Genomic DNA, 15,151 nt, shown 5'->3' on the forward strand with positions numbered 1-15,151 from the left:
GCAATCCTAGATAACCTTCTTCACTGTCCACAATGCCACCAATCTTGGTGTCATCTGCAAACTTACTAACCATGCCTCCTAAATTCTCATCCAAATCATTAATATAAATAACAAATAACAGCGGACCCAGCACCGATCCCTGAGGCACACCGCTGGACACAGGCATCCAGTTTGAAAAACAACCCTCGACAACCACCCTCTGTCTTCTGTCGTCAAGCCAATTTTGTATCCAATTGGCTACCTCACCTTGGATCCCATGAGATTTAACCTTATGTAACAACCTACCATGCGGTACCTTGTCAAATGCTTTGCTGAAGTCCATGTAGACCACGTCTACTGCACAGCCCTCATCTATCTTCTTGGTTACCCCTTCAAAAAACTCAATCAAATTCGTGAGACATGATTTTCCTCTCACAAAACCATGCTGACTGTTCCTAATTAGTCCCTGCCTCTCCAAATGCCTGTAGATTCTGTCCCTCAGAATACCCTCTAACAACTTACCCACTACAGATGTCAGGCTCACTGGTCTGTAGTTCCCAGGCTTTTCCCTGCCGCCCTTCTTAAACAAAGGCACAACATTTGCTACCCTCCAATCTTCAGGCACCTCACCTGTAGCGGTGGATGATTCAAATATCTCTGCTAGGGGACCCGCAATTTCCTCCCTAACCTCCCATAACGTCCTGGGATACATTTCATCAGGTCCCGGAGATTTATCTACCTTGATGCGCGTTAAGACTTCCAGCACCTCCCTCTCTGTAATATGTACACTCCTCAAGACATCACTATTTATTTCCCCAAGTTCCCTAACATCCATGCCTTTCTCAACCGTAAATACCGATGTGAAATATTCATTCAGGATCTCACCCATCTCTTGTGGTTCCGCACATAGATGACCTTGTTGATCCTTAAGAGGCCCTACTCTCTCCCTTGTTACCCTTTTGCCCTTTATGTATTTGTAGAAGAGAACAAGGCAGAGCAGCTATTGAAATCTAACTGCACCAGGAATGTCTTTCACAACATTAAGCTTCATCATGGGCATCATAAATCAGCCCCACGTCCGGTCGAAGACAGTAATGGTCAGCTATCGTCAACCACACTGGAAAAAAAAATCACAAGATGAAAGATTTGGTTTGAAACCCTCCTGAACCTCCCCCAACGAGGATCTCTGAAGCTCTGCGAGAAGCAAAAAATGAAGTCATACCAGATCCCACGATCAACTGTAATCTGCCGACCGTCCTGGAAGTAGAGGCTTCCATTAAGAAACTAACGTATGGACAGTCTTCCAGATATTCTATGTGGAATATCTGCTGAAAAGCTGCAGGAGGCAGAGAGGTGTGGACTACCGCCATAAAACAGTTGTTATGCAATTCCTGGGAGCAAGAGGTCATACCCGAAGATTGGAAGCACGTAGTAACAGTCTCAATCTCTAAAAGCAAAGGCAGCAAAACCATATTTGGAAATTATAGAGGAATCACTCTCCTGTCTGTTCCAGGAAAAGTCTTTGCACACACAATTTTTAGAAGGATTATTACTCTTAAGTAAGAGACAACTGCAGCAGAGTGGATTCATGCCTGGCAGGTCCACCACCAACGAAATACTGGGGCTTAACATCATAGCCCAAACACAGCCGGGTTGCGGTTGTGGTCCAAAAATCAAATATTTTAAACTACCCACCCGCCCCAACCCACCCATTCTTGGGGATTAAAATTCCCCCCAAAGTCTCATTTCCCATACTTTTATGGAAGGAACATTTCTTGTGGGCAAACATGATATGGTTCATTTTTTCAACTAGTAATAACACCAGTAAGAGGAACAACACCTACAAACTTCATCAATGCTGTGTTACATTCAGACCAAACTGTGGGAACTACTCGAAAAAGTAACTGTCTATTGGACAAGTACTGGAAGACATGTTTAGATAGTTCACATACAAGTATGACCAAGTATAATCAGTGAATGGCTCATTTTACTGCCTTAGTCATAGCAGATATACTGCTTCATAAACTAGTACAGATAAGAAATCCTGCCAACAACCCACTTACTTTATTGCTGCCGACTTCGCTTGGAGTGCACTGCTCCAGAAGTCGTTGACGTTTTCTGGCTCTTGAAAGGCTTGAAGACAGGCACTGAATGGAATCTTGGCACGGACAACATCTCGTAAAGGCCTCTTTGCTAGCTCAGCCTCTCTCCTCTTTGTTTCATAAGCTATAAGTTCCTCTGGGGAACAGCAGTATGACTTTTTTTAAAAACTGTACTGAAAAATTACATGTTAAAAACATACACATATAATGTTATCATAATTAGAGGTATTCCCCTCAGTTTTCAGAAAGTAGTCTGAAGATACTCCTAATAACACCAGACAATTCCATGGGCACAAAGGAGTCTCGAGACTAGCTCTCTTAAAATAAAGTTATGCATCTTCAACTATTATTGTAACTATTGCACCATTTTCCTTGCATGCATGCAAAATGGAGGAAATGTTGTGATTGTATGAATTCTCCCACCATAACTGGATTTTTCTAGTATAAAGTTATGCCCAGCAGTGGCCAGGCAACCCAGCTCCAATGGGTCCACTTCTGGGTTTAACCCAGGTGCAATTGGATGTGTGCGAGTAACCTACTCAATGCAGTCGGGACCTTAATTAGTTCAGGCGGACGGGTGTTTATGGTATCCTTCTAAATTACGGAGGGGATATGACAATTGTCTTGTTCGTGTTCCTCCACACAATGAGTTCCAGATATTAGTTGGGCCCTCAGAGGAGGAGCCTAGATGCTGCCCACAGGGAAACAAAAAAATATAATGATGTGAAGGATAGCCACCTGCATTGCTTCTACACTTCTCTCAGTGGCCAGTTACATAATAGTATTAATTCAGCTTCGGGAGCAACTACACATTATTATCTCCCCCCACTTCCCACACCCCCCCCACCCGGCTGAGACGAGTTCTTGCACAGTCTTTATGGAATAAATAAAGAAATTGTTCGTAATTCCCACTTGTCTAAAAACAGTATTTGCTAGTGTTCAGAAATCAGATCTATGCTAAGCAAAAGCTCATAATTCAAACAAATCAATTAAAATGATTTCAAATTTACTTCAGTTTTAAGCTTTTAAATGGCTTTTAAAAAAACATATAACCAAAATCATTTTTGTTCCAGATATTTCCAAAAACAAAATGCAACAGTTAGCAAGTTCTTTGACACCCATGTGGCTGTAGTGAGTGCAGTCTCCTTCAATCATTTACAGTCCCTCTAGTTTTCACATGTTACCCTAAGCCCAATATAAGCACCATGGTATATATACACACCTTTGTTACTAGCAGCTTCTAGGACAGCAGGAAGTTGCATGATGTAATCGACTCTCTGATTGTACTTGACTTTCCTGGACTGACAACACTGGACACGGTCTTCAACCATAAAACGAAAGACTTCACTGGGATCATCTGAGCCATTGATGTTTCTCTGGGATACACAAGAGTTCAAAAGAGCATTGAATTAAAAAGGCTATTTTCAGAAGAGTCAGCAGCACATCTAAATGGAGGGTGATTTTTAATCCAAACATTACAGGTTTCTTTTAAAATTACTAGTAAATATTTAAATTCACTTCTTAAAGAACTCTGTTTAGATTAGTATTTTGGAGAGCAACATTCTTGTTCTTTTATCTGCCAAACAAAAAACAGAATGGTAACATTGTGAAAAATCAGAAATGCAGTGGTATGAAGTTATTCCCAGATTGTACACAGACAGGCGGGTTAGGTTTATGAGGTACGACCAAGGTACTTCTGTCATCTCATATCACATGCGAGCCTTGAAGAACCGAAGTGTAACAATTGAAATGTGTTTGATTTACTCAAATAAATTTGTCTTTAATGTGCATTTACATGGTCTCGCATAAAACACAGAATTATAGAATCTTACAGCACAGGCGGAGGACTGTCGGCTCATCATGCTTGTGCTGGCTCTTTGAAAGAGCTACCCAATTAGTCCCACTCCCCTGCTCTTTCTCCATAGCCCTTCAAATTTCTCCCCCTCAAGTATTTATCCAATTCCCTTTTGAAAGTTACTATTGAATCTGCTTCCACCACCCTTTCAGGCAGTGCTTTCCAGGTCATAATAACTCGCTGCATAAAAAAAACTCTCATATCACCTCTGGCTCTTTTGCCAATTACCTTAAATCTGTGTCCTCTGGTTCTCGACCCTTCTGCCACTGGAAACAGTTTCTCTTTATTTACTTTATCAAAACCCTTCATGATTTTGAGCACCTCTATTAAATCTCCCCTTAACCTTCTCTGCTCTAAGGAGAACAATCCCAGCTTCTCCAGTGCCTCCACATAACTGAAGTCCCGCATCCCTGGCTCCATTCTAGTAAATCTCCTCTTCACCCTCTCCAAGGCCTTGACATCCTTCCTAAAATGTGGTGCCCAGAATTGAACACAATACTCCAGCTGAGGCTTAACCAGTGTTTTATAAAGGTTCAGTATAACTTCCTTACTTTTGTACTCTATGCCTCTATTCATAAAACCAAGGATCCCATATGCTTTTTTTAAAAAACAGCCTTATCAACTTGTCATGCCCACCTTCAAAGATTTCTGTACGTAAACCCCCAGGTCTCTGTTCCTGCACCCCCTTTAAAATTGTACCATTTAGTTTATATTGCCTCTCCTCATTCTTCCTTCCAAAATGCATCACTTCACACTTCTGTGTTAAATTTCATCTGCCATGTGTCTGCCCATTTCACCAGTCTGTCTATGTCCTTCTGAAGTCTATTACTATCCTCCTCACTGTTTATTAGTTTTCAGAGTTTCGTGTCATCTGCAAACTTTGAAATTAGGCCCTGTATGCCCAAGTCCAGGTCATTAATATATAGCAAAAAGAACAGTGATCCTAATACTGACTCCTGTGGGACACCACTGTATACTTCCCTCCAGTCTAAAAAAACAACTATTCACCACTATTCTCTGCTTTCTGTCTCTTAGCCAATAGATTAGCATGATTTTTCTCAATTTTTTATTTAAGAAAATAGTACTGTGCATTCTTTGAAATAGTTTGGGCCGTATCCATGTAGTGTTCCATTTCAATTATGTGTTGTGTTGAAGATCAAGAGGCATGCTTTGAAGGTTAATTTTAAAACAAAAATGCTTTTCAGTTTATGTTTTTCCATGAAATATTGTAAAATCACGATAAGGAACTGAATGCCTGATAGGAACGGTGCGGAACAGATAATTAAATGGAATAGAGCTTCAAGATTGATTTACTGTACCTAAACTGAACTAAAAGCAGTAGTGAGTTACAGATAAAGTTGGAATTACATGTTACCCAGTAACAGATCCATTTCTTTCTTTCTTTAATGGAGCTATCAATCAGCAAGAGCTGGGAGCATCCAGACCAAATCAATTAGAACTAATGTTTGAGACTGAGGAAAGGACAAACAATTGTTGCCATTTAGAAACGCACCTCTACAAGGTTGATTAAGTGCAAAAAGAATTCTAGTGCATCCTGTTGCCGATTTGATGAAAATTCTGGATGTCCTTTTCCAACTAAGGCTTTAAACATTCTGGGCGCCATCCCTTGCTGCTGAGGCTGCAGTTAACAAAACAGAGTCAAGTCAGAAACTTGTTGTGTCAAATCTCAACAGTATGAAACAAAAGAAGGTAAACAGAATTGAGCTACAGATCAAGCATGATTTAACTATGTGGTGGAACAGGCTCAAGAAGCTGAATGGCTTGCTCCTGTTCCTATAAAATGTTACTACTTCATTGCAGTAGATTGTGACTCAAGCAGTTAAACTGCCCTGCCCACCATCTATCATTGTCTAGCTAAACTTGAGTAACTTGCATATTAAGAACGGGCTTTAAAATTTACCTCCAGACAGGTAATGCAAAAAAATTATTTTTCCAAACTTTATTTTTGACCCAGCTAAGATTTTTTTCCCTCAATATCAAGGTTTCATCATGCTATATAGACCATTCCTCATCTAAGAAGGCCATCTGCTTCCAGGCCTCTGTCATTGTCATTTTGAATCTGGCTACTAGAAGATGTGAGGGGAGCCCACATTCACTTCTCTTCTGAATTTCCTTCCCTCCGTTCAGCACTTCCTCCCGATTGGAAACTCATTCCTCATTGAATTGTGGGCACAAACGTGTAGCTTTTCATTCTATAGGACTGGCAAAGCATGTTCAAGCTCCACTTGTTCAGACAGCAGTAAAGTACAAGTTTAAATCGAAGTAAATCAGTTGTTGAGATATCACCACAGTGCAGCAACGTGTTTGAATCACTGGTGATCTGACCAAAGGCTCTGTGATTGAAGATATAGATATAGGAATTGGCACAGGGTAGAGTCAAAAGATAAGGAGCAGTGAAAAATGGAAACAAGATAAACAGTAAAACAATTAAGCAATAAAAATAAATCCTAGCAGAGAGCAAAAGGATCCTCTGATCCAGGGAGCTGAAACCGAGAGTCCCTTTTTATACACCTTCAGGAGCTCCCACACACAAATCTCGCCAGGTTTTGCTGGCAGGTCCAGGACTGGGTGTGGATTCGATTTTAAGATTAAAATGGCGTGCGGGTCTGGATAACATCATCGGAACATGACTTTTATATCCTACTTAGGCCCTTGTTTGCCTGGGGCCAGCGCTTGTGCTGAATGGAAAAAAAAATCACGTTAAAATGGTGGCCGGCGTGAACGATTTGGGAATGGTGTGCTAAGTACCCAAACGCGATTTTAAATGCCCACATGCACAGCTTCCCTGGGCGGGCAGGGTTAAAATCAAGGCTTAAGACTCTAAACACAATGGAGCCTACTTATAATTTATTTTAAAAATCATCAATCTCCTAACTGCCATTAGAAATTAAAAAGTAATTAACCATCCAGTGTTTGAATAGATATGGGAAACATTAAAGATCATTTGCCTGTCAAATTCAATCAAATTGGAACTATCTGGCTACCCCAACTGTTACTGCTTGCACATTTGATAGGCCTCATTTCCATAAATAATCCAGTCTATATCTGTGCCTACATTAGTACTGGGAAAATAGCATCAGCATTTGTTGCACATTTTTTCGTGCCCAACTTAGACCTACAGGAGTAATTCAAGAGAATGAAATCATTAATGTAGATATTTTGTAACAGTTATCCAATCATTACATTGTGTCAGAGAAACCTGAATTAGGAACGAAAGTAAACACCTAACCCATTAAAGAGGGATATGTTCAATGGGCTGAATGGCCTTTTCTCGTGTTCATGCAGTTGCAAATATTAATGAAGTACATTTAGGGTCAATTCACACTCAAAGTTTAGTATCGAGGTGAAGCAGAACCACTTTGCACCAATGATAAATTTCAAGTGTAAATCAGGTGCCAAGGCCCAAATTAACTGCAAAGTGAAGCGGAGTGAGATTACTTCCTCCACGACTCATATTCTAGTGACTGATCAGGAACATTCAAAATTTATATCTCCAACTTCCATTTCATGAATGATGACTCCAGAGAAGAAGTAAAAACTACATTTATAGAAAGTTGCTAAGGACAGACCTGCCAAGTATCTTTAAATGGTTTTGTATTCTGTCATTGTAACTGATTATAAATTTCACTTTGAATATTTTGTCAATATGACAGCTTTTTTAAGATGGGACACCAACATAAAGTGATCAAATAAGAGGCTTATTCAACTCAAGTGTGGAAATAGCCACCAACCTTGAGTTTAAAAAAATGTAATCTTGTTTTAAACAAAATTTGATAAGCTGATTTAAAGCACCTCATTGTTACAATGCAAAGCCCCTAGTCAAGAAAGTATTTTTATTCACTGTGCATGGCATCAATATAATTAAATAAATTCCTTCACAATTCATTATACATTGCCAGTTTCTCCCTCCAACTATTGCTGGCCGCACTATAATTCTTATTCCCAGAAACTATACCAACTCACATTGCTAAATTATCACTAAATGGCACTCAATATTTCTTAACATTTCCTTAAACCTATCTGAACTGAACTAGTGAAGATTAAGACAGCCAGAAATTAACAAACATGCCAAACATGGAACCACCGCACTGATGGGAACAGCCATTGATTAACTTATACATTTCTATACAAGGGAGAGGTAAACAATCAACAACTTCCAAACAAATGGACTGGTTCACAGCAAGCACGATACCTCAGCATGTGGAAAGATATGCAGAACAATAAAAACTCAAATGGAACTGTGACTTAAAAGGTAACCAATTAAATTGTTTGTGAAAGTCATCAGTTTGCAATTGAAGGGAGAAGTTAAACCTGTATATTACAGTGCTACAACACTGCCAGGGATCAAATCTAATGTTGTTAATCTCCATAAAGCTAAGAGCCCTGAAATATGTGGCCATGCAATCCCAGAAATTACACCTGGATCCTACTCTGCGAGCTTCTGCCACTGCCCTCAGTGGACTTTCCTGAGTCTGGGGAAGGTTGCCTATTTTGTATTGTAAAGGTAGATGCTTGCGCCTCCATGGGTGCATTTTGGGTACCTGCCTACCCCCAGAGCCATAACACATAGTGCTTTATGCCTGTTCAAGGACAGGTTGCCAGCGCTCCCTCCTCCCCCCACCCCCCCCCCCAAAAGAAAAGTTTCTCCAGCAGCCCCCTTGGTTAGGGAGCTGCTTTTAGAAATGCATTATTTAAAAAAATATATATTGGGGTTCCTCTTCAGGTATCTAAGCAATCATCTTGGCCTGACCCCTCAGGTGAAGTCCACAGACACCCTTCACAGGGCACTATATCTCTTCTCTCTGTGCATACCAACTCCCAATCAGCTCCTAAGCTAGGGACATAAGTCCCAACATAGGAAGTCCTAACCCTTGGCCCTGTCCCCTCCTACTGGCTTGGTGAGGGGTGGGTGGAGCCTCCACTCCTTAAAAGACCCAAAGGAATCCCCAATATCAGTCTGAGACTCAGCACATCTGCGTCCTGGCCTATTTTCCAGCCCTTCTACCTCACACCTGCTGGAGTTGTAGTGAGTGTGCAGAGGAAGGGCAGAGGATTTTTGGCCCGAAGTTCACCCACAAGTTGCTTACAGAAATCTTTCAAATGAATTCCAGAAGACTTTATTAACTCTAGGGTACAGGATCCCACTTCTATCTGGAGTACTGAAAGTATAATTACTTGTGTCGAGCTCAGCGTGTCTTGATGTGCCTAAAGCTGTGTCAATGCCACACAATGGCTGTACAACACTGTACTATTAGGGTTGCCACTATGGGATATAACGTGGTGTGAAACTGGTAACTGTTCTTTGCACATCCTCCATGACATACCTAGGTATCAAGCTAGCACACAGGCAATCAAATACCTTGTATTCTTCTTTCATCACCTGTTCAATAAACTCAGATTTCATTGGAGGTTTGGAGTACTGGCCTGAGAGAAGTCCATGTCCCAGCTTGGCCCTGTATAAAATCAGAGTGTTCTGTTCAATTATCTACAAGAAGTATATGTTTTCTTATCTTGCTATGTTACATAGGAACATGAGTAGGCCATTCAGCCCCTCGTGCCTGCTCCGCCATTTGATAAGATCATGGCTGATCTGTGATCTAACTCCATATACCTGCCTTTGGCCCATATCCCTTAATACCTTTGGTTGCCAAAAAGCTATCTATCTCAGATTTAAATTTAGCAATTGAGCTAGTATTAATTGCCATTTGTGGAAGAGAGTTCCAAACTTCTGCCACCCTTTGTGTGTAGAAATGTTTTCTAATCTCGCTCCTGAAAGGTCTGGCTCTAATTTTTAGACTGTGCCCCCTACTCCTAGAATCCCCAACCAGTGGAAATAGTTTCTCTCTATCCACCCTATCTGTTTCCCTTAAATATCTTATAAACTTTGATCAGATCACCCCTTAACCTTCAAAACTCTAGAGAATACAACCCCAATTTGTGTAATCTCTCCTTGTAACTTAACCCTTGAAGTCCAGGTATCATTCTAGTAAACCTACGCTGCACTCCCTCCAAGGCCAATATGTCCTTCCGAAGGTGCGCTGCCCAGAACTGCTCACAGTACTCCAGGTGCAGTCTAACCAGGGTTTTGTATAGCTGCAGCATAACTTCTGCCCCCTCTTTATAGTGCTAATTTTAAATGCTGCTTCCAATGCAAAATGGTCTTACACAATTTTTATTCCATGTGAATACATTCTTATTCCAATGTTCTGAGAAAGCCCACTATTGCAGAGTATCAAAAGACTGCATCACACACTGGTAGGGTGCAAGGTCACAATTATGATTCCTAAAGTCCGACACAAGTTCTGGGGAGGTGCCAAGCAGAGGTGAGAACGGAAGAAAAAAAAGTGGAACAAATTTTGGAGTGGTGTTGGTGCAAGTAGGGAGTAAGTCATGTGCCTGCATCTGCTCTCTCTCTTCATAAGAAAAGAAATGGTACGTAGCACATCAGGGTGACAAGAGACTGAAGCTATGGGACAATATAGGCAAATATCAATGCCGCTCTGTGACTGGAGGAGATGCCATTAAGTGATGCAAGCTGGTCTATGTCTGCTCTGAGAGGTGTTCCATCCAGTGGTCTGATTTTGAATAGACAAAATTAAACTAACAAATGTCAGTGCCAGGTAGGTCCAGGGCCTAAATGTGAGATCTTGTAATTAGGAAGCAATCAAATGACTTCTGACTACCAAGCTTCACATGAAAGGAGATTTCATAAAGCTGCATTCCCAACAAACTTTTAGGATTTATTTCTGGTGTTTTCATCAAAATGAAAAGCTCCTAAGGAAAATAAAGTTTTGAACACAGTGAAAAATATATTTTAAAAGTGCATTTTATGGCAAATGTTAATTTATCACAGCTGCATTGGTCATCTGTAATAAAAGATCTTAATACCTATTATATCATGAGAGAGCTGACAAAGACAATGGTGACGTTTTCCCCATTCATAATCAAAAGAATTATGCCCATGTTTAGAAGTTGAGTCAGAAATTACCTTCAATTATCACTTTATTTATTCAGCTTTTTTACTGTAAAAGATTTGCAAAACTATACTTTGTACAAATTGCTCATGATGAGTTGGCACCTTAATAAATTAAACTTCTTAGAATTTTTATACCATTTCTTCAAAATTGCATAAAATAATTTTCCTACTCTTCCAAAGCACAATATTAAATTATTGCTTTAGTGGCAAACCAGATGGCTAAAGCTAATACCTCAGGGTCTTCTGCCAGTGTCCTGCTAGAACTCCAGTGAGAGACCAGCACAACCCCACAAAAACCCCTCAAAAACAGAAGGGATCTGGAATTTGAGAATTTTCTGTTTGCCTTGCAAGGCAAATGATGAGAAGGAAGCAGAGGCAAGGGTAGGCATTCCCTATGCCAGGAGTTCCCACTCCTCAGGCTCAGTCGGAACCTGGCATCAGTGGATGCCGGTACAGCAAGTGAGATGAAGCACACTGACCTCCACAAGGGAAGCTTTGGGTCCCCGTTGGTGGAGTCCCCAGTGAAGCGGCCTGAACCCCTGAAGAAAAGGATTTTTTTGTTGGTCCACAGTTAGGGGTCTGGGGTCTGGGGCCTGGGCACTCTCACCCCAACCCCAGGCAGGCTGGCACAGGAAATGTGCCCAAAGTAGCCATTGTGCCTGCTTGTCCCACGGTTATGAGGTGCCTTCCCACTGACCCCACAAACACTGGTACTGGCTGGTGCGATCCCAACGTAACCATCAGGTTTGCAACCTGTGGATTCTCGTCCTCAATGTCAGATTTTTCACCCTCTCACCTGCTGTTCAATTATCATACTGTGACTCAGCTCTCTTACTAAATCAATGAACTAATCTCCAGGCCACCCTCTTTCACAATACAATAAGTCACCAATTTACCTCATGAATATTCAATGTTCTTAATTCACAGGTAGCCATTCGGTAACATTTCTCGCCAAGGATACTATAAAAATGTGATATCCTAATAGTTGGATGCCTCAAATTGTTCTTACCTCAAAATATTTTTACTGCAGGCTATAGCAAGAACAGTAATCTCCATCTAAAATATTTTTAAATTTCTAAAGTTCTCAATACAAACAGAACTGGCTTTCAATCAGCAAAACCTTTTTAAAAAGATGGAAATCTTATACACAATAAATTGAAAATATTTCTACTAATCTGTGTGTTTATGAATTGCGTTGTGAATTTCCTGCCTATTTCATGTGAGTAATATTGCTCCCATTAAACACAATCAATTACAAAGATGCAAAGCTTTGTTTTGAATTAATTACTGATATTGTTAACAAATACATTTGGGCACAAATGGATAAGTACAGCATTGTTACAAAATCTAATACTTACATCTGTGTTTCAAAATCTTGTGTTGGATCCAGAGGGGAGTAATCAAATATCCTTTGGAGGTTTCCTACGTATCTGTAAAACAAGTGCACAGTATTTATGCCTTTTATATTGTGATACATTTGCTTTACTGAATACTTACTTAGTATGCTTTGAAGCTTTCTTTCAAAATATTTTGTGCAACTCTACTCTTCAAACTGAAAGATACAAATTCTGGGGAATTGACCAGTTTTTCTTCTTACACCAAGGAACAGCATCAAATACTCTTATTTCTAGTTAAAAGTAAGTCTAGTAGAGATCATGTTCAGGTTAGTTCATGGTTCAGAGTGCAGAATCCCCACCAAAGTTCAGAAGAGTACCTCCCAGTGTGATGCATCCAGTTCCCACTGTACGTATCCTTATTCCCCTCAAATATGTCCAAGTAGATATCCCTAATAATATAGAACTGTAAATTATTTTAGGGTTTTAATAAATATCTACTGGGAAAAAGATCAATATTGAGAGTTTCCTAAGTAATACATTACCAGATATTTTGCATATAATCAGAGCCCAGTTCATAGGATACGAGGATTCACTTATCCTCGTCTTTCACGAACAGCACAAGAGAAATATCTAGATAAAGCTTAAACATACGATGACATAATCTTTGAATGTTGTATCACCTTGCCTACCACCTGTACGCTGTTGCCATCTAGGAACATCAAAATAGACACCCTTACGTCCTGGCCTATGCTAGTAGTGTAATATGCTCCTAATGACCCACATGGATGCAATCAATTGCATATTTATGAACACATAACAGTTTTTTCTTTAAAGGAAAGAAATTGTTAAAAAAAAATCTGACCATTGAGGATGGTTAGAAAATGGATAGAAAAAGGAGTCAATGCTACACATTAAATAACATGAAAAATTACATGACAAATAATTTGGTTAAAAGATTGCTATAAAATCTGTCTGTCCAGGACAGCACAGTGGTAAATAGTCTTAGGTTACTGATGCTTCCTGCCATGGACTACGGAGAAATTTAGATTTGATGCCTACAGTCTCTCCTTACAGAGGGAGGGGAATCAAAGAAAAAAAAGAGGGTATTTCACACTTAGCTGGTACCAAGCACTTCTCGGTTGCTGACTTGGAGCAGGCTACATGCCTGTCCTATTTAAAGTTGAGGAATAATGGCCTGGTAGATATAAAAGACAGGGAATAACTTACAATGAACAAATTACATCAAATGAAAGCCCAAAAATACGTCTCTCTAAAAAGCAATGTCTTATACATGAACACAAACGTCTATGTGAAACTCACCTTCTCTGAAAGTCAGGGATGCTGAAGATTATCTGCATGACAGAGCTGAGGTAGCAGCTGTTTCCTAGGTTCTTGATGCCAGTGTATCCAGAGCCATAAATTGGTTTTAACTTCATACCGGATTCCTGGACGACTTCCCACTCACTGATTCGTGGCTTTATATCGTTGACTGGATTAACATTTTCTGACTGTCAGACAAACAAATGTGATAAACAATCACCTGGTAATACATTTTCACAAATCCTTATCTGATCCTTCTTCTAATGCTCCAATCACAGCAGTTTTTATAAGCTACATATATACATTATACATTAATATATATATATATATATATATATGATATATATAAAGTTTAAAACACTTCTGTGCTAACATGCTGTGTGCATGTGCACTAAATCAGTGCACATGCAGTGGTTTTTTTTGTAAAATTCGTAGTCAGTGGGCAGAAAATCTAGCCGGAGGTTTAATGAGCAGATACAAGTGCCAAGTAGGTCACTTTGACTGTAATCAGGCTGAAAGCTGAAGGAAAGCAGCAGGTTTGGTGATAATCATGTCTTTTTATCATCTCAAACTTCCTTTTTACTCCTTCACATGGTGGTGGGAACATGACAGTTATACATCTCCTGATCACCTTTTTAACATTCACCAAAAGTGGACTTCTATTTAGTGCAATTTTCTTTTGTTTCGTTAGTCCAGATTTTGCTGGAGCAGGGCATCTCGCGGCATTGCTCTGTTAGATTTGTTTGTGCACGTTTAAGTTTTAAATTTTTTTGCCCACAAAGTTGCTGGAAGTGTGGGCTGATAATGGCACAGTGAGGGAAACGGGTCATCTGACACCTTGGTGAGCAACGGGACAAACAGTGTATCACCTTAATCAATGAGATTGAAGGATTGAGAAATAAACAGAGGAAGGACTGAGAAGGAGGGTGAATTAGAATGGGTGAATTCATTGTCAAACCAGGTGCAGAAAGAGAAATAAAAAGAGGGAAAGAAAGACTGGATTAAGAGAGAGAGAAAAAAAGAGATAGAAAGGAAAAGTAAGAAAAATATATACTTTTATTTAAAATTTGGCATTTTTAAAATTTCCAACAATTCACAACCTAAAAAAAAAGACTCCACACTTTTAATTGTTCACTTTCTGAACAAGAGAGAGCAATCATTAACAATTATCACATCATTAAAAGGGTACTTACACTGTTACATAGAAACATAGAAAATAGGAGCAAGAGTAGGCCATTCGGCCCTTCGGGCCTGCTCCACCATTCAAAATGATCATGGCTGATCGTCTAACTCAGTGCCCTGTTCCTGCTTTTACCCCATATCCCTTGATCCCTTTAGCATTAAGAAATATATCTATCTCCTTTTTGAATACATCTAATGACTTGGCCTCCACTGCCTTCTGTGGTAGAGAATTCCACAGGTTCACCACCCTCTGAGTGAAAAAAATTTCTCCTCATCTCGGTTCTAAATGGCATACCCTGTATCCTGAGACTGTGACCCCTGGTTCTGGACTCCTCAGCCATTGGGAACATCCTCCCTGCATCTAGTCTGTCTAGTCCTT

General features: G+C 40.0%; 1 protein-coding gene across 2 annotated transcripts in view; it reads right to left on the reverse strand.

Annotated features, from left to right (window-relative positions):
* usp13 (ubiquitin specific peptidase 13) overlaps positions 1-15,151 on the reverse strand; it is a 95,866-nt gene that overhangs the window by 39,443 nt on the left and 41,272 nt on the right. For both annotated transcript variants that reach the window (XR_010965507.1, XM_067995306.1), the window contains exons 8-13: positions 13,591-13,778; positions 12,292-12,363; positions 9,317-9,410; positions 5,450-5,575; positions 3,304-3,457; positions 2,043-2,217 (exon numbers count right to left, since the gene is read on the reverse strand). Coding sequence is in view for 1 of the 2 variants with exons in the window: in XM_067995306.1 (XP_067851407.1) it covers positions 2,043-2,217; positions 3,304-3,457; positions 5,450-5,575; positions 9,317-9,410; positions 12,292-12,363; positions 13,591-13,778 (809 nt within the window). In the remaining variant the exon portion in view is untranslated. The remainder of the gene's footprint in view (positions 1-2,042; positions 2,218-3,303; positions 3,458-5,449; positions 5,576-9,316; positions 9,411-12,291; positions 12,364-13,590; positions 13,779-15,151) is intronic.

Source organism: Heptranchias perlo, chromosome 13 (assembly GCF_035084215.1).
Source record: "Heptranchias perlo isolate sHepPer1 chromosome 13, sHepPer1.hap1, whole genome shotgun sequence".
NCBI classification, from domain to species: domain Eukaryota; kingdom Metazoa; phylum Chordata; class Chondrichthyes; order Hexanchiformes; family Hexanchidae; genus Heptranchias; species Heptranchias perlo.